We start from the raw sequence: 21,647 nt of genomic DNA on the forward strand, positions 1-21,647 counted from the left end.
ATTATTGTTCTCTAGTATTAGCTGATTCCTGTGACACATTTATGTTCAGAGTTGATTAATCCTCTAACTTACCAGAAACTCGTACGAATCAGAGTTAAAACATATATGATTCTTATTTCTTCTTGAACAGGAAGGGACCGACATTTCACTCATGGCTTCCTCTTCAATTGTCTTTGAGTTGAAATTCTTGAAACTCTACATCGTGTCCTGTTGAAATTGTTCGTGTGTTCCTATAGTGATTGAGTTTCCTTACTTGATAAAGTTTGATGACTGGTTCTTTGTGTACTGTATAACACAAAACTCGGTGTGTAGATACGTTCATGGTTACCGTAGTTACTGAGGAACTTCGTTTTTATAGTATTGTTACTAGTACTATGGCTTGATCGAACAGTCACAAACCATAAAAACTCCGAACAACGTTTTGAATGTTTTAAAGTAATTTGAAAAGTTGGGTCATTTCTGCCTTTTTTAAAGTTGTTTTTTTTTCTTCAAATTTTGAACAAACTGAATATTTACTGACATTATAGGTACCTAAGATACACATTTAGAAATATAAAGTTTGTTCAATTATGCACTCTTTGGTTTCTAGATGAAAAACGTGAAGCAAAACTGACAAAATTTCCGCTTTTTCGTAATTTACGGACATTTAGGATGGTTTCCACAGCAACTGTTATGAAACTAAATAGTGATTTATTAGCACAGATATAAATTAGATTTTGATCAATAAGGGAAATCGGTTACAAAATTAAGCTCTGTGCATGAATCAGCGCCACTAAAGCGCTAAAATAAAACTACTTCTAAAATAAGTACGTTGCAGTACTGTAAATTATAAATTATTTGACTGTGTTGATGCTCCTGTGTTAAACAGATGCTCCACCACTGACAAATGGAATTTTTTGCACTATCAAAAACAGGATCAGGCGATTTAGTATTTTTCTTCAGTTACACCATTACCATCATTGAAAAGTTTGAGTTTCTAATTTTACTTCAAGATAAAAATATTACAAATAATTAATTGCATTCCGAAAAAATTCCGTGGTACTATATTCTATATAAAATGAAGTTCTGACTGCGCATGCACCAAAAGCAAAATAAATTATTATTTCATATTATTTTTGTGTTAATTAGACATATTTTTATATACACGATTAAACACCAATTTATGTTCAAATGATTGAGTATCATTTATGGTCTGTCGGCAGTGGAGCATCTTTAAATCAAGGATTCACCATATGTTTGAAATTCAACAATTTAATCACTCTATAACAGGGTCCAGTTGTTCAAAAGGTAATTAGGCTAATCAAAGTTTGACGACAATTTTCAAATCAAGATAAAATAATTTCTGGTAATACGAACTTTACAAAATTATATAAGAATCTTAAGAACTCCATTCTTACTTGCGTGTTGCAGTAAATGAAAAAAAAGAAAATTTCAGTAATCATGTGATTAAGCTAACAATGCTTTGAACAACCAGGTCTGAAAACTTGATAGATTTGGAATACAAACAATTCGCACATAGCATTACAGATATTTATTCGTATGTACAACACACAGTACAATAGCGGAGCCGCGGTGGCCGAGTGGTTAAGATGTACCGACATATTACCACATGCACTCCACCTCTGGGTCGCGTCCCATGTGGGGCAGTTGCCAGGTACTGTCTGCTGGTCGGTGGTTTTTCTCCGGGTACTCCGGCTTTCCTCCACCAACAAACCTTGCACGTCCTTAAATGACCATAGCTGTTAATAGGACGTTAAACTAATCAAACCAAAAAGTACAATAGCAGTGGGTTTTTTTAACCAATCATTTGTATAATTTAAGCTGGTTTGTTGTCAAATATAGTATCTATGTAATTAACAATTTCTGATCAGTGTATTCCACGAAGCCGTATCAAAAACTAATGAACATGCTTTGTGTACTGCCTTCCGTATATAACAAGCTTTATTTAACGTTTACATATTGTATAGTTGTTAAATAGACTCTACTATGTCTTAACACTCTATCTCGTATATCTTGCTGAAAATTCTCTTCTTTTCTACATTCATTAATTGTCCTTATTTAATAAAGTTTGATAACTGTAATTCGTTAGTTGTAATTATCCTAAAATTGACATTTTTTTATGATTTGTAGCCAAATATAGTTTAATGTCAAATATAGCATCTCAATACCTAACATTAGCTTATCAATGGACCCAACGGAACCGTATATAAAATCAATTTTGTTTAAAACATAGGTAGGCTACAAATAATTTCAAAAGAGCAATATCTCCAGTTATCAAAATTTTTTATGAAGTAAAAAAAAGAGATGCAAAAGTTACGACAAACTCAGACATATGTATTTGACATTTTTATTAAAAAACAGTAGAATGAACATTGAACACAGATACTGGTGGTTCGGTAAGTCAACCTAGATATTCCACACAGACGTTCACTCACACTCTCACTATAACACATACATAAATGTTATCAGTCTTAAAATTTGCTACGAAAATACGTATACCAGATTAACAATGGACATTCGTTTCTTTTTCACTTACAGTACACGTACAGTAATGCAATGATTTACATCTGACAGTGTATCATTGCTTGATACAAAAGGACAAATTCGACTGATAACATGAGATTGCAATAAACCAATTGAAATCAAGAAATAATTGTAAAATTAACGCATCATTCCTTGTCCTGTTGTAATTTTGTGTAATTAAGTCAGAATAGATCAATAAACAATGAAATACAAAATTAATGTTTCCATTGAAATAATAGGAGAAATGTTAAACCCTATAATAAGACTTTGGATTACTATCATTCTCTTTCACTTCACACTGTTTCGTTTACATCTCATTTACACCAACAATCCCATTCATACGATTTAAAACGCCAGCTTCTTCACCAGGAGGTACACGTGGGAATCGACCTCGAATCCGTGAAGGTTATTGGCGTCCCCTTGTAGCCTCATCAACAGACCTCCGTAAGATACATAAGCGGCCCTGGAATAGCAAAGATGTTCATTAGAACTCACAGAATAATAGGGTGAAAGAACAATGTCCTATTGCATTTAGTAATGGTGACAGTATTGTCGGAGAAGTTTTAGCTCTGGACATGTAATGCTCCATTCGACCGTGTGAACAGTACTGTTTCAACTATGAATTCTGTGACAGTGATGCAGCGCCGAAATTGATTAAGAACGTAAAGAACGTACAGATGTTTATGAAAAATGGGGAAGCAAGAATCATGAAAAACTGTATTAAAACTCGATGACTCATCGACAGTATGATTAGATGAAATGAATGATGATAATTATATATGGACATGTGTGTTTTTCGTGGTGATGTGATATTCAATGTTCAATTATCTGTTCTTAGCAGCATGTCTGAAATGATGTTTATGAAGTGCATGTCCAATTTCCAGCACGAACTTAATGATAAATGAATGAGATGAATGTATGAATGATTTAGAGAGATGTGTCATAAAGTTACAAAATATTTCAATTTGCCTTACACATCCATCGACTTCATCCATACATCCATTTAGGTTTGGCTGAACACCATGATCAAATATGAAAAGTTAATGAGAAGGTTTGAATAATAATGACCGAAATTGGCCGAATTAGAGCATGGTTTCACGGGAGTGCAAATAGTGGTTGTTTCATCGTTACCATGACAACCAGCTAACCACACTGCCACAAAAACACACCAATCAATATCTTTGGAAGAATAACATCCAAGGAAATTTGCATGAGATTTGATGATTAGCAGAATATTGACCAATAGAATACCAGATAGCTTGAATGCCTGGATGGATGGTCGAATGGCAACTGGTTGATAAGTTAATGGATGGATGGATGATTTTGTAAAGTATTGTACTTTATCATTTTAAACGCATATATATAACGAATAGGTCACGTCACAATTATATATTATGTACTGTGGATTTGCTATTTCAACAGTTAAAGTTAATACATTATGAAATCATAAAAAGCAATACATTCAACTAACAGGAATACAACAACAAAGATTACATTATACACATTTTAGTAGTAACATGACTGCTAGTTCCATCAGTCAATGACATAACTTTCTGTGATTTAAAACAAATACTAACATTTTTATCACAGAAAGAATATTTCATCCGACTGAAGTGTTAAAGGCAGGTTATGATATATGGGTAAAACATGCAGCTAAAATGGATTAGAACAGTAATGTTAATTTACCCATCATGCACTGTTAACAGGTGGGTCAGAGGTCACAGGTCACAAGTGAAGGTAAGTGTGCGTGGTATCCACGTGACGACAGAGGTCAGGTGACTGGCCTGGTCCAATCACATACCAGATTATGCATTTACAGATACTAATTGGATTGTAAAAATGCACAGCTGGTACTGATTGTACACAGATTTCTACCAATAACTTAGCTCTTCGAGCCCGAATTGTAGTCTTCATTCGCTTTTACGTCCAAAATGTAGAGACTTGTTTTCGTTTTTAAGAAAAATATGAATTAGAAAGCGTCGATCAAAAATGATTGCGAAAGTTGTGCAAGAGTATGATGTGCAGAATTTGAAATAAAAGCAAATTCATATGTTTCAGCTATCATGACCTCTCAATCACAATTTTGGCATAGAATGTACATTTAAAAATTCAAAATGTTCAAGCTAACAGATTGTTTCCTTTGAATTAAGTTGGTACAATATCTAGGACGATTATGCCAAAATTGTTGGAACACCTACATACATACAGTTTAATGTACTTAAAACCATTCACAATTACACTGTTATATATATTGATATATGAACTGTGAGAAATCCGTATCATTTCATGTGTTGTATGGATGCAAATCGATTTGATATGATTGAAATTGAAATATATTTTGACTTTCTTATTTACGTGTAGATCTGACAATTCATATATCAATATATCAATCGCTAATTAGGTTCGCTTATTTATCACGCCACATGTTAGTTTGAATTAAGATTAAGTCTTAAATGAAGTATGATTTCCAATAAAATACAGACTCAAAAATAAATATTCAATTAAATTTTGAACAGAATGTAGGTGGTATTGGAAATGATACTTCATCTACATAATGTCAGTGAAATAAACATTGGATATAATGCATGCGTACAACATAACATATAAATATATATGTGTGTGAATACATCGACAGTAATATTAGGTAACCAACACAAAGTGCACACTACCCATAACATAAGATCATGCAATACTTTACAATACGATAAATACCAAAAAAAGTAAAATAAAAAGACATGCCATTTAATTCAAAACTGTTTTACTTTATTATCAGAAGTATGTTTTAAGGATATCAGTAAATATTTCAGTTTTATTACTTTTTGGAAAGTCAAATAAGTAGTCGAATTCCAAATCTATATAAGCAAAAAAACCTTTCTGTTCAGCTAAAACTATTGAGCTTTCCTTTATAAACTCCAAGGGTAAATCAGAATAATGATGCATGGAATTTTAGTTTTGTTTAGTGACAAATAGAAGCGCTTTGTTTAGAAAGAGAGTATGTTACAATCACGTTGGATGAGCTATCTGCAGGTTAAGGCGGTAAAGCAAAGACACTGGAACATCAGGCTTAGACATGAAAATGCCGCCTATACGGTACTTGGTCATAAAACCACTTAGGCTGAAGATCAAACGCATGTTACGCTAAGACAATCGACCACACAATTGTAGAATAGCTCAACCGCAAAATATTTCCTATACAAAAGATTAAACTTTGTATTATATTGTCACACAATAGACTTAACTTAGCATTACACAACCGGGGTGTAAATCCATTTGCTATTTAAACTATGCTGAAGATCAATACCTAAAGAAATCCTTCCAATGTAACACACGATTACTCAAACCAAACAGTCGCACATTCAACCCGTCAAGTATCCTGATCTCACGCCAGTTACGCGGGGCCTTTAATTCCTCTCCTTATTAGTCCAAGTGGATAATTACCGCGCAAACCAATGTCATGTTTTTTCTTGATCATATCATAAATGTATTGATTCCTTAATGAACATTTTTTCGCGGCTAACTTTGTTAATGCAGGTAAAATCAAGATTCGGCTTGTACAACAAGATAGCGGTGAGTTATAATACCGTTACATTGAGAGTTGTATATGTTATACGTGTAGTATGTTAAATGGGTTTTAAATGATTTATGCCTTTAACCTTGAATTGGATTATGTATACTATGCGATATATAAAAGTGAGACGTTTTCTCTAAAGTGATAAACTTGTAATAAAACAAGTTATCAACATACAATTGCACTAACGATATATTCATGTTAAGAAGGCATTTTGTCATGACAGATCGAGTCTCTCTGATATACTTAGATATACTTGTTTCCGATGAGAGAATGAATTCGTTTCCGAGATATTTTGCAGCATAGAAAAAAATCGAACCGTTCATTATTTAAAACATATTTCAGAGCGATTTCTAACCTATGACATTACGAAATAATATCAACATGTATTTAGCATAAAACATGAGGAAATACTTAGTATCGTTTTACTGAATTTCCAGGTCTATTTCACCAGCTTTTAAATAACTGAAAACTTTCAAGTCGCCGGATACGACAATGGTAGTTATTAATATTCCAGGTGGGTAATTAGATAGGCAAAGGACATTACCTGTGCATCGATGGTACATGTACGGTGTGAAAAAGATTATTGGCCACCATCCAAAAGATATACTGGTCCTAGTGAGTTATCACTGTGTCCCAGTATATATAGGTGAAATGGTAGGTAGGTAAGGAGACTGCATAGTAAAGTTCAAAGTACGAAAGGGTAAACGTTTATACCTGTTTATACAGCTAATTACATGTTAGTTACACAGTGATTCAAATACAGATCAGGAATAATGATTACAGTAAAAAAAAATCTTGTGTGAACAATATTGTAACATATACAGACATTATAAAATGTTACTACAAAATGCTTCGGTTGCCCAGGTTAACATGTTTAAATTAAATGTGAAATGACTTCTTATTTTTACATATCACGCGGTAGTACTTCTATAGGCTTATACATGTATCATAATAGCTTTAGACATCTGATTCACCCACATGTTAATTAAGTCGTGACTGGGATATGTATCGACACGTACCATTAAGAAAACTGAACTTAAACAGAAATCGTGGTGACGTGATCAAGTCTTTAAAGTGAATGACCTTATAACACTATATCTTCTGTTTCCAACAAGTAGATGTACCACAAGTCCCTGAGCAAACCAAACCTTCACGGCATTAAACCATATTAACACTCAAGTGATCTTTTACTCGTACGATGACCAAGAAATCTATGCATCCAATATTTTACCAGCAGATCTGTCTGACCCTTGTGATGACCAAAACATTTATATATTCGATATTCTATCACTTGCTTCGGAAAGGTGGCTGACACTATCACTGAAATACATCTTCAATGTCAAAACAAAAAACCAAAGTCAATGCGGAACAGTTGTAGCTTTTATCCGTATGTCAACAGTTCTTCAAATAAAACTTTATTTTATATATATAACCATAATTATCAATTGAAAATCTACAGAAGGTGTTTCTATAGAAGCCGAGGTTCGGTAATAACGTGAATCAGATTCTGATACTGTTTGGTTAAGAGTTTTATCAATACATGACAATACCCCACGATGTTGTACTAATATGGTATAACTGGGAAAATAAAAATGACATCTAAATCAGATATGATTAAACACCAAATAGAAAAATACACATTTACATATCAAATCATACACATATAGAGACGGTTATAAAACTGTTCACAGTTAAAACATCAGTGACATAGACTAAGATATACAATCGCAAAAATATAGATAATTCGAATGATTTAAATACTTCTGTTTCTCCACTCCAATATCTTCAAACAGTTGATGATATTTGGCTCGGTTTTACCTCGCATAAGTTGTACCAATGTCGATTCCTTTACCAACTATACAAACGGAACAGTTTTCTCCAATGGTTTTCCCGCAGATAGTGTTCACAGTTATATACCCTAATGACAGCGGATTCATATACCTGGAAACCCACAATGCCAGGTAAGAACAAGTGTATATATATGAAGCTGATCTCAATTCGAGACCGATCGTAGGTGTATATATTTACACCCGATCTGGAGGCGTACTGCACATATAGGTATACACATAGACCTCGTCAGGATTATTCATGTACATAGCAGTGACAGGTCCATTCAGGTTAGCCGGGGTACAATAGGTAATTATATTAACGACAAACCATGTACCCGGCAGATCTATACAAATCTATATAGTTACTCGCACAAGCGTAACGTTTCCATCGGGAATTGTAAGGAAGATAGTCTGTTATTTTCTCATGACATGTATAAAGATTATTGAACTTAACAATGCTAACTTTTGGAACTGTTCTTAAATCTATTCTTACCCAACTCACAGGACATTTAACATGTCTAAGATCGCGACATGCAATATGTATCTAACTTTGTTACATCGATTTCCCATTGTACTGTCAGAACTCATAAATTTTATGTGTCGTTTTGGGAACCTTGTCTATAATCCCATTGAGTCAAAAGGTTTTGTATTTGCAATTGGAGGGCACCTCCAATTCCTTCCTTAGTCTATTACCCATATATGTTTAGAATTTGATCAGTATACATGTACCTTTATGAACAGATCATTATGCTATGTCATATTGGCCCGTGACCTGACAGACGGTAAGACGCGTTTCAACTTGTTGTCTCTAAATTGCATAGACAAGCATTTATCGAGTGAAAGAAGTCCTCGGAACACTCCACATAAGACTAGTTGTAGACACACCTACACCATCAGGTTATTTAGACATACACCTCAACACGTCTATTATTCACCTATACTTAGGTTTACATGTCGCATGTTTAGCATCTATATATTTAATGTGATATCAAACTAGATACTTTTAAGCTATGCAAGACCAGGATCACAACTAGTTACAACACAACTACATAGTTATGATAGTAAAACATGTGGTTGTAAAACACATAACTGTAGTCATAATGCATATTATAAGGAAACACATTTAACATATTGGGTATTTATTGACATTAAGTTACAGTATCTACTCTACTGACTAAAACCACAGCAACCATTTCACTAACAAGTATGTTAATGCTTATGTCATCTTCTCTTCGTCACGTTTGCCGAAAACTGCCATAACCAAATATATATATACACTCTTATAAGGTGGAATCTATATTTGGTCAAGACATTATACACATTGAGGTGACACTGGTTCCATTTGAGAAACAGCACGTTGAAATATACAATCATTTTAGTACTTGTGCAATTAGTTATTATTTTAGTTCACATTGGATATGATTCGGGCACAACTGAAAATAGTGAAATGATTATCTATCAAAAAGACCATATTTCAATTTTGAAAAAAAAATGAAAGAAATCAAAGGAGTATTGAAACAGAAGAAATCACATCCACCGAACGTGACAAAATATACAAGCATTAGTCAACGGAAAAACTAAGGATACATACTGTATTATAACAGGTAAACCAACTACCCAGGCTTGTATGGACAGGCACGGTAATCATTTAAAAGTATTTATGGTAGTTAGTTGTTCGTGATTGAACTCCAAAATCGACAATCTTGAAATAGGGCCTAAGCAATAGTGTACCTACATGTTGAACTTCCCTGTGTATGTTGCTATAGTGACAAGAATACACTAAACAGCGCCCCCTAGAAAGTCCGATATGTGATTAGAGGATAACTTCATGACATAACAGGTTAAAAGTAAATAACCTATTGAAGGCGTAAGCATTTTTTTTTATTGAGAAAACAATTTTATATCTTGTGAAGATTATGGCATCGCGCCAAAGTCCAGGTCATCCATACACTATATTGATAATGAATAACAGGCGTGCCCACCTTAAAATAAATAAATGTTTTCCTAGAACTTGAATGTGAAAGAGGTTTAGTTTATAAAGGTTAATAATCTCCTCCTTTATCAAGAACTCATTACAAATTGCACACAAATTATTGGGAAAGAATACTTAATTAACAAATCTAGCCTTGAGCACCCTTAGGCTTACGTATAACAGCACCCATCAATTAAATACTAAAAACGTTTTTGTTCCATCTATATAACAAGCATTTCTCAATGTGTTAAAGTTATGCCCAGCTTCTTATGACGAGATGTCCAAACCAGAAAACGACAATGAAAGAAACAAAGCAAACCACCAGAAAATTAGTATCCTCCCTCCAACTGGTAACATCGTTTTGGCATGGTAATCTGTAAAGGTGTGTTGTCCTCTTCTTGTTGCAATTCGCTGTCAAGGAAAAGATACCACCAGCTGTGTTCACAGACTAGTTACCATGCGAGCACACAATGGTATCTTTTCCTGCACAGGATCAGAAATCAACCTTCTCGGCTGACCAGGATCAGAAATCAGCCCTCTCGGCTGACCAGGATCAGAAATCAACCCTCTCGGCTGACCAAGATCAGAAATCAACCTTCTCGGCTGACCAGGACCAGAAATCATAACACTAAAATGTCGACTTTCTTGTGAAGGTTTAAGGCGTCCAAACAACGCTTACAGTAGTGTGAATGGCATGACAGACGTCAATGATAATGTAGGTCAATGATGATGATGATGATGATGATATAATGATGATGATGATGATGATGAATTTAAGCAACATGTTACCATAAACTCAGTTTTATCGAGTTTTCTTTATGAACCTGCGAAACTAAACTGATGGTTTTTTTTGTTATATTACCAAGGTTTCTCTTGTTACAGTATCCATCTACCTTAAAAGTACATTTTCAACTATAGTTATTGGCTCACCAATTTCTGAAAGTTTCAGACCATAACACATCCCTGTATACCTTACCTCTCAGGAGATCAAAGTTAACCCAATAGCAGACTACCAGTGTACACTGGGCAGTACGTCAAAATGTTTCATAAGACAAATGTATAGTAATGGGCTAGTGATGACACATATAGCTAACGTATTTTTCTAATGTCCCCGAAAGGCTCTAGAAAGTAAGTCCTTATGACCATGAGCTATGTATAACAAGAATCACTCTTTAGAGTGTACACGTGTATTACCTAGACGTACCTTATAGTAAATTAGTTTAATCTGCACCTGGTATTATATAACAGTATCTTTGTTCTTCGAAATCATTTACACCTGTATCGATTATGAGGTTTAAAATTAAGTATATCTTATGAAAAATCATGCTGCAAAAACGCTGATTGTATGCGACGAGATGTTTTGTCTGGTCTGATGTGAACGCTTAATAATTTGACTCTACCATAGACTCTACCAGGTTTAATAAAACAAACATTTATAGATACTCTACTTCTGTGTCTACGCACATAAGAATGTCATACCTCTCGCATACATTTAGCAACACAAAATGTCGGAATGATTCATACCACAGATTTAGATAAGTACTGAATCTAAATGTTTAGCTATTTCAGAACAGCATTCTGATTGGTGTTAAAACGTAAATGATGGGGTATAATTAACTTATTCAATATACTTATAAGGATTTAATAGGCAGTTATAATTAGTACTTACGGCTGTATCTTTGATATTCCTCTCGCTTTCGCTCTCAAAATAGATCTGACGCAAGTTGTTAAGTAGCTAGGCCTACTTGTTATTCACTATACGTTTCACGCTGCAGTTAATACACTCAAGTTTCATACTAGGTGTATTATTAGCCTTTAGACCCACTAATCTTGTTAAATAGCTATATAGATGTGATGAAATCCTAATACATGTACATTTCAGCGTTTAATATTGATATTTTAAACCTTTTCAGTTCGTTCATTGTATCATGAAGTGCATCTCTATAGGCAGTCAATCATACATACAGTTTTAATCACTTTGATGTCATTTTAAACAAAACAGAAGTATTAGCATTGGTTGTAAATACAATGTATAATAACATCAAACCTTCAATATTAGAGATATATCTGATTCATAGATTTTTCTTCAAGATAAGGACTAGTTTGATTTATTGTTATCGTGATTAAATCCATACATACGTTTTTTGCTTTGATATAATACTGCAGTTTATTAAATTTGTTGTTTTTTTAAATCAACAGTAAATAGTGGGTTAAACCTACAATAATCTCTCCATCCAATGTGCCTTACTCATTATCACTTTTTACACTCCCGCCATGTTGATACGACATTTATCAGATAATACCAGATAACAGTTCCGTGTGATAACATATCCTGGGCCGGATAGCACACATCATGTAACACTAGTCATGTGGTCAAAGCTCGAACCATTTTATATTTGAAGGCTAAACTATTTTAATCAATAAACCTGTAATCGTTTAAAAAAAAAATATGGTCAAAAACTAACTAAGTCAAACTTTTTTTTTGTTTTAGTGACATAAGGGGGAAAATATTAATTTTTGACTTAAGTCTGCACGTTTTGTTTCGAGAATTCGAAGCCTGATCTGGTTGATAGTTGAACAATACGTCTGCATCATAGGAACAATTTATAAAAACGAAAAAAATATTTTCTTTGGTTAAACAACAAATTGTTTTATTTGATTTTTTTGTTAGTTTTTTTTTTATTGTTTTTTTTTACTTTGTTGAAAGAGAAACAAATGAGAAATATTAGAAAAAGAAACATAATACAAATTTTATAGCAGTAATTGATAGAACTATACAATACTTGCATGCATACAACTGAAATACGTTCAACAAACATTCCATGGGGCTAGTTAACTTATTGACAAGGGTTAATATGACAAACCTCTCTCAACAAGGGTCATTATCATAATTATTACTTTTTAGTTATTTCTGTTAGAACAAATAACACGTTCGGAACCAATCCATTAATCAATGCATAAGTAATAGACATGTTTTACATCTTTTAATAGATAACAATAGTACTTTCAAATATATTTTCAAACAAATTTCTATGAAAGATAATCTTAAAATAATCTATAATTGATAAGTAGTTTTCTCTTTACAAAACTTATAATCAAACAAATTTAATGGTAGATACCAGTTAGCGGCTAGAAACTATTTCCTTTGTTGAGAGAACTTTGTTCTCCTACCTAACAAAGTGCACTGAGACAAAGGTCATTAGTCTACTTTACACAGGGTAGGTAACTCAACATGGAACACTGAGGTAGTTTTAAAATGTCCAAATCTCATTTGTTTTAATTTTTAATTAATAATCATTTCCTCCATTCATCAAACTCCATTCCATCAAAGAATTCCATTTTTTTTTTTATAAAATTGATATAAGAATTTCAATGGATTGGAGTTATTTCCACAAAGGCAGTGTTCAATCTATGATTATTTTTCGTGGGTCCTTTTCAACGGTTTTTGTAAAAGCAATGGGTCTCACAGTGTTATAGATACCCATTCCCAGAAATTTCATGGGTCCTTTTAAAATTCTGTGAGTCCAGGACTCGGGATGCGCATGTAGATTGATCACTGTTAAAGGTAATATTTTTCTATTTCTCCAGACAATGGTATAATATAAAAAATTTGATCATTGAAACACTGAGGAACAAACGGAGGATAAACACAACGATCCGCTATCAGATTGATTCGAAACACAACATGAAAGAGATGAGTTTTGGACATTTCTATCTAAGGGAAAGTGCAAGAGGTGGTTTTATCATTTCAATGTATTGTGTTAAATTAAAATTTGAAGAACCAGCTAACTGATAATGCATTTAATTAATTAACACAGCTACAATTGTAATGATTTACCTCCCCTTTATATCTAATAACCTGCTTCTCATGATACATCAACTTACAATGCAAAGGAAATCCTTGTAATGATGTCAGGTACAGCTTTATCGTATTAGTAAGAAATTTAAATAATCACTGTATCATTTTCAGTAATTTATTACCAAAACATAAAGGATTGAAACCAGCTTTAAATAATGCTGACGTTTGCTATTCAGTATTGCAAGTCTTATAAGAAATTTCTTCTGCAGCATCAGTCTGAAGGTTCATGAGAGGTAGATACAATGAGTTTTAAGTGTTTTTGGTTCTAACATGGAAATAAAATTTCAAATGTTGACTTACAATCGAGAAGAATCCGGTCCGGTCTCATCTCCCTCAATTCTGTACACTTTGCCATACATGACGTACTCGAAACTGTCTGCACGTGAAGGTCCCGTGTCCAAGGGGTTGTATTCTCCGTCATCTGGAGAGCCATCTTCTCTTAGTGTTGTCGCTAACACCATACGGAATTTGTCTCCTTAAAATTTAATGTGAAAAGTAATTATAGTTTCCATTCAGCGAAAAGGGGCAAATCATCTGAATACAGAAGGGAAAATATCATCTAATGTAAGTATGCAATTTATACCACTTTAATGAACAGTTATAACTCCAAAGTTAGTGGGGCTTTAAACTATAACATATATAGCCTTGACAACTTAGTTTTTATTTAGTTTTGAAGCCAAACTGTACTGACTAGTTTAGAAACCATTAAGTTCTAATTTGACAGGAAGAACCATCTTTTATTTATCAAAACATGACAAAAGCTATGTTTGTAAATATTATTTATAATAAAAAATGTATTTGATTATAGGATATTAACTTCGTAATAGTATGAACCATGATACATTTATCTGGTCATATACCAGGTAACCTAGATACAATCTGTAGCCACGGACAGTCCTGGGTATTTAAACGTAGGTGGTTTATTTGCTCAAACTACCAAGCATGTTAGAACAGATATTTTCTCAAATACTTCAGAGTGTGAATACATAACAGTTCTATTTGTCATTGTGAGTTTTGTTTTTATAGCATATTTAACCATTAGCAATAAGATTATTGGACACAAATGATTTAAAAGCTCTATATCAATATAAGATGGCTGCATACGTATACACTACAGATGCCGAAGAATATACCTCTACTTTATCCCTTTCTATTTCAAATTATTGATTTTATTAAGAAACGTTGTTTATAATATATTTACAGACTAAACAGGACAATAATCAAGAAAAACAAATAAAATAGAGTTTAATTTTAATAGGACTGCAATACACTGCACCTTTACTATTAGAATTTTATACAAATAAATCAGTAATTTCATAAACTAAGTAAGGAGTATGTCATGTTACTTCAAAAAATATTTATCTTTTACCTAATATAGTCCATTTAAATAGCAAAACTTGTTTTTTAAAAGAATATGTCTAAAATAATTTTGCTTTCTAATGAGGTGATGCATTTCACCTCACCCACCCATGTAAAACATGTTGTTTAACATTACTTACTGTTTCTCCTAATTATATACCATGTTGATGTGGTACCTTAAACATTAGCGTACTACATTTTACTATCATGTGTACAATCAGTTACACCACACATAAATGTAAATACTGGTAGCACATTTCTAAATGTATTTAAAACTTTTGATACAATTTTTTTTGCAATTGTGCAACAAGCACATACATGTATGTTCTAGGACAGTCCATATTAAATTTTCAAAAGTTGAATGCAATTTCCATTTATGCTACAAAATACATGTCATACAACAGTTTCACAATGTCTTTAGAATTCAATATGAAATATAAAGAATGAAAATGTCATACTGTGGTTTTGTTTGTTTAAGGTTCCTGTATTATACATATTGATCTACATGTTTGTACTCATACAAATACACAGTTAGAATTGAACACATAGGTGGAGCTGCAATAGCAATCTACTTCAGGTCAGCAACAAGTATAAACTTATTTTTCTTTGGAAATTTTTTAAAGCATATATTGTTCCAATTGGATTTTAAAATCCTCTATGCACTTCTAAAATACCAGTGTTCAATTACTTTGCAACGTCATAATTTATTTTCCTAACATACAATCCTTCAACAGGTTTGGGCAAATTCCTCTTCACAATTTGCTGGACTTTAATTCATGGATCTTGCCAACCAGAAAATGCAGCACAATCATGTACCAGTAAGGTAGTACAATAGTTTAATATAACCTTAGCCATTGTTTTCTCCATGCGGGTGACTACTTCCACTGTATAAATGGTTTGTGGTCGATTAAACAGTCGCCATAGTATCTTTAAATGGACGTTAGAAATTCAACAATAGCCCAGTGTCGGTATAGTCCACTAACTTGATAAGTTTACCAATAAAGTCATTGATAAAAAGAACATATATGATGAGAGCACAACTATGTATATATTATCTATTGTTTCTGATCAGTTTAATGATCTTCTTTGTTTTAAGTCGCCACATGCAGGGATTTTGAATGACAAAGGATATCTTTTCAACCTTATCATTTTTAATTTAAATCTAAATCTGATATCTCAATCAATGGAGCCTTTTGTTCTACACAAGGTGTATTGGATAATAGCTATATAGACAGCCTACCATGAAAGACACCTCTAAAGATAAACCAGACGACACACAGCTAATTTGATTCTGCTTGATTGCTTCTAATTATGATTAATCATCAAAAACTAAATAGCTTGATATTCATTCAGATAGAAACATGGAATAGCCTCATCTTATTTATTTGTTATACTGATTTTGTCAAAAGTCATATTAATCTATATAGAACCATGATTATTATTGACTTTCCAAATGTTTAATAGAATATTTAGCATTTACAACTAAGATACAAATAAGATATTCTTTTATAGGTAAGAAAATGGTGCACTTCAAAAATAAGCAATGCATTTTTTTATGTGTCTATTATGAATTTGCGGTTTAAGCAGAAGATTTTTTTATTTCTTAATTACACGACCTTGACTCAGCGTCCAGTTTAATGTGTAAGTATACATACCTAGGTCAACAGGATAATGTTGTGTATTGACATCAAGGATTAAGTCCATCTTAAAAGACTCGGACTCACAGAAAAGCCTTGACACTGAAAAGACACAAGAAACACAAATTGAATAGAAAAAGTGAATTAACTGATTTCCCCCCAAATATGTATGATTCATGATAAGTAATAAAGTTATATCATTGGAAATCAAGAAATAATCTTTATATATATATCTCTCTCAATAATCTCCCAAACAAGAATTTTTTTTCAATTATAATATCTCCCTTAAGGAATTATTGATTTATTTGTACTCAATAAGTGTTTTGCGTACTAAATGTTCAAATTTAATTAGCTGAAAACTAAAACCATCCATGTTAACAATTAGAGAAGAATAACTTCAAAAACAGATTTTATAAGTATACTTTTAAACGAAGTTTTCACAATTTTTTAAATAAAACTTTAACTAACTACAATTTGAAAATCAATAGCATAAATAGCAGCCTGTGAGTTGTTAAAGGTTGGATTACATTGGCATGGTCTGTTAACCTGGACAACCCTATCTCTAATACTCTGCTAATTAAGTCATAAATTCAGCACAATAGATGTTAAAGTTCACTCATAGGTAAACCTAATAACAGATGTACTCTTTGGCCATGTGTATAAGCTTAATATTACCTAGATAAATATATTTACACAGATCAGGACACACCTTCCCAGAAAGTGGTATGTGTACAAGCATCAGTATAAGTACAGTTTACATGATTTCAGCACAGTACACCACAGGGATTTGGTGACAATTTCATAGTAACAAACCATAATAAACATACTATAAATGTATGCACATGTATGATCTCCACTGCCTGATTATTCATGTAGGTTTTCTAGTTTCTTCTTTTCTAAGACCCCTTAAACTTTACATCTTGCACATGTAGTATATAAGTAATGTATCACCTGCTTCAAACTTGTTGTAAAATACAATAAATAATCTATAATTTCATTGAGTCCTTTGAAATTGTTATTCTTTAAATAATGAACTGCAGTAATACATACATAGTTTTGAGAAAAAAAAATAGAATCATATAATCCTTCTTTTGTAGTGTTATCTTCTTTCAAATTTTGAAGTAAAAATAATGTACTTCTTTCCATGATGATTGCAAATAAAAAGTATTGATTGAATGTAAGATTCTTCACCAAGTCAACCAATAAAGCTGTTCCATTTAGTCTAAGCGCTAAAAATGTGAGTTTTTTCTTAATTACTTATTATCTATTAAGAATTGGAATAAAATAATGCAGTTTATTGCATTCATAATTTTCCCCCTTTAAACTAAAGACAGTGATAAACATGTCTTTTAGTATATCATCTATAACACGAGTACTATAAAAAAGAAAAAAGAAATGATGTCTGCATAGACAAAACAAGAAATAATTAAAATAACTATTATCAAAACTTTTAATCTACCAATAAGTTGTCTTAAAATGGATCCTAGCTGAAAAAATATGAATTAGTAAATTTTCAAAGACAAACATTTTTCTGTTAAAATATATGAATAAATTTATAAAAACATATTATGAAATACGTCAAATATTTCAAAATAGATTTCAGTTTAAAATTGAATGACAGCACTAGGAAAAGTATGTCATTTAGTACTGAACATGTATTGACTTTGTGTAAGGCCAGGTGGTGCCTGGTTTGTATGTGTATTACATACCTAGGCAACCCATGCAGCAAGACTCAACATGTGAAATTTCTACGACAGAAATATGTCATCAATTTTGAAAGAAGTTCAAAAAATGCATTACCATAAGCAAGCATTAAATAACATCCCTACAAGTTTTTTTAATCAAGACTTCAAAAAATTTCAGTGATAAATATGACAATCCTAGATTCCGTTTTCTTTACATGTCTCAGCCTGCCATTAAACATTCAGGCAACAGTAAATAATATGTATGACAAGCAAACATAAAACATTCATAAAATAATTCAAATACAAGTCACAAATTTAACATGTGATAAATATTTGAAGCATATCAGGAAAAGTGACACGACATAATCACTGTTTAAGCAGAATTATCAGTTGTTGATAGCATTCAAAATGACAAGACAGGCTCACACATGATTTACCAGATATTTTTCTGTAGCTTCATTTCTTCAAACCCTCGTCAGTCCATTGCTAAGGCGTTCTCGTCCTCTGAATGTTTCTATCATATGCATTCGTTTCTAATGATGGCTTTCCAGTTTCAGCCAGGTTGCCAATTTTAAAAATGTTGGACGACATGCTGGATTTCTTCTGGTGCCTAGATGTACGACTGTCAGTGTAACGCCTTGGTCTGTCAGAATCGTCCCGATCCACAGGGGGTTTTGTAGGGCTTTTGAAGTTCGTAACCAATCAGACAACTTCACTACTGACAGGTTTTGACAAGTCCAAAAAGTACCGGGTACGAATTCAATAGCGTAACGGTATTGATCGTGTTTCAACTATGTTTTTATTCTGATAAAGATTACAAAGTTAAATGATTACAAATAGATAACCACAAATCACTACCCTAATTAGACACAAAACAATAGTAGACATAGCACCCGTTTTCCAAAACGTACGAATCAAGTGGTCACATGTTCGCCGAGTCCGTCAATGTTTTAAGAGGTTATCCGCAAACCAGTTTAATCAGCCAAGCCATGTATGCCAAATTATAAATTAATTTCCAAAACTTATCTGAACTTACCTCTATCAAACTTCTTTCCGTCAGGATCAATATCTTTAACGTCGAATATATCTTCAAAAAGCACACCCGCCATTTTTTCTGCAAATCCGGCGTGACCTCACAAGTTTATAAATTTTTATAAGAACTATATAATGGATGAGGTGACAGTTGATATCGTGATATTAAATGCTATATATTCTATATATTTACAGTCAAACAAGTTTTTAAATTAACATGATTTCACAAATAAACCAAGAAAACGTTTATTAGAAACAAATACACTTTGAACAGGAAATGACCATATGTAGACTAGTTATTGTTTCACACACAAGAGAGTTCTAACAAGGGAAGTAACTCGATGTAAAACGCAGGTTCCAACTTGTTGCAGTAATACATTGTGTTTTAAACAATAAGATTATGTGATCTAGTCTGAAGATTTTTTTGCTATTGTGACCAAACACTTTAAGATTGTTAAAAAAGTTTAATTTCAACTTTTTATTACTTATGCAGTTTTATAGCATTGAAAAAATAACATTTCATACAAAAATATAAGGAGGCTACTTCAGTACTATTTGGTCGAATTTGGCATGAACTTGATTTACGTACAATGTAAGTACATTGTTGTACAAAATAACTCCAATGTTGTGTTAAGAAAATAATATTAAAGAGGTACTGGCCCCCTAATTGCTACGCTGCTTTACATTGAATTTACATTTTATAATGTAAGTGACCTGCAACTAAAAAAGTAATTATTTTGTACGAAAATCTTAATTAATTGACAAGCCAATAAAATCACTATAAACAATACGTAATACATGTATGATATGGACAAGTATTTTATATACGTAATGCAGCAACAGGATAGCCTAGTATTAAGTCTTTTTTATTAAGATACGTTTGATACTTTCAGATTTATTTTGGACGATTTTCTTTGCATTGACTCTGTCATAGGCACACAATGTAATTCAAAAACCTTTCTAGATATAATTTATTATATTTTTATGTCATACATTAAACGTCGTAAACCTTTTATTTTCTATGCTTTTAAAAAGAGACACTAAAATGACATTTGTCATTAATATTATAATAATTATGTCGGCCATGAAATATTAAATTTAATAACAAATTCAGCGAATTTGTTGTTTTTTTTCCGCGACCAATTTTTATTTGTTATATATACATGTAAAGCCATTTTACAATTACATGTTGCAAGTGTAGATATACATAAATATCTGTACAACGAGTATGTGTGCAATAGATGTGTGGCATACAAAGTTTAATTTTTATTCCAGCTTTGTTTTTATTAGAAATAGCTGAATCAGTAGCGAATTTTCTGCAGTCTTTTTGTTAAGTTACGACTACCCGAAGTGAAGTTTAAAAGTCTATTCTGATTGATAGGCCCTTAATAATCGAATGACTTTATTTGAATTGCACACGTACCATGTGTATAACCAACTGCTAATGAGCCTAGCGATTTACGAAGATATTACTCACTAATTTAAAATCCTGTTATGACGTTGGACTGAATTAAAAACGGTTAAAACCCATACACCAACCCTACCCTTCCAAAGACGGGAGGAAGTGGGACGGGGGTTGAAGCTTATATGTGGTAACATCGAATGGCTATACCATTCACTAAGTTGATATGCAACGATTTTACCAACGTTATTTAGACTTTAATAAATTCCAAAGATTTATTTATCAAAACCGTACTTTTTTATGATATTATAGGGCATTCTCTATGTTATACAGTGATATACATCTTATTGGCGTAGTGACGTTATAAAGGCGAAATCCATCGACTAGGCTTATTGATTTTTCTGACTAGAGAGACGTTCAGGTGACGTCTTATATTTATATTCTTTTTTATATATGGCCTTAATTTTATATTCTCAAATAAGTCTTATGACTAGGATATTTATATATATTTCCAGGTCAGCCCTTTTTCGTTTTAATACAGGAATACGTATATGTATAATTAATCGTGCCAAGAAGAAAACCGATGGCGACATTTATTCGTACTTATGAAGATAACATGCTAGTGATTAGAAAAAAAAAAAAAAAAAAAAAAACTGATGCACATATATTAACTAACAAAGTCTATTATAAATAATTCAGTAAACTTTTATGACTTTACAACAATTTTGTATGAGTTTAATATCATAATATTTACTAATCGGTAGGCTCGAAACTACGT

General features: G+C 32.4%; 1 protein-coding gene across 1 annotated transcript; it reads right to left on the minus strand.

The window, feature by feature from the left end:
- Positions 1–2,333: 2,333 nt before the first annotated feature.
- Positions 2,334–19,751, minus strand: LOC138317851 (DNA-directed RNA polymerases I, II, and III subunit RPABC3-like). The gene is made up of 4 exons (XM_069259790.1): positions 19,472–19,751; positions 16,769–16,852; positions 14,055–14,229; positions 2,334–2,986 (listed from the first exon to the last, which is right to left on the minus strand). The coding sequence occupies exons 1-4, from the start codon at positions 19,542–19,544 to the stop codon at positions 2,869–2,871; spliced, it is 450 nt and encodes a 149-aa protein (XP_069115891.1). The 5' UTR covers positions 19,545–19,751; the 3' UTR covers positions 2,334–2,868.
- Positions 19,752–21,647: the final 1,896 nt, after the last annotated feature.

The sequence above is a fragment of the Argopecten irradians genome, chromosome 3 (assembly GCF_041381155.1).
Source record: "Argopecten irradians isolate NY chromosome 3, Ai_NY, whole genome shotgun sequence".
Taxonomy (NCBI): Eukaryota; Metazoa; Mollusca; class Bivalvia; order Pectinida; family Pectinidae; genus Argopecten; species Argopecten irradians.

Excerpts from the sequence above, each read along its gene's own strand:
- LOC138317851 (XM_069259790.1), bottom strand. The coding sequence starts at position 19,544 with ATGGCGGGTGTGCTTTTTGAAGATATATTCGACGTTAAAGATATTGAT. Across the intron at positions 16,853-19,471 it reads CGGAAAGAAGTTTGATAGAG|TGTCAAGGCTTTTCTGTGAG; the intron begins GTAAGTTCAGAT and ends GTGTCTTTTCAG. Across the intron at positions 2,987-14,054 it reads GGACCGGATTCTTCTCGATT|GGCCGCTTATGTATCTTACG; the intron begins GTAAGTCAACAT and ends TTGCTATTCCAG.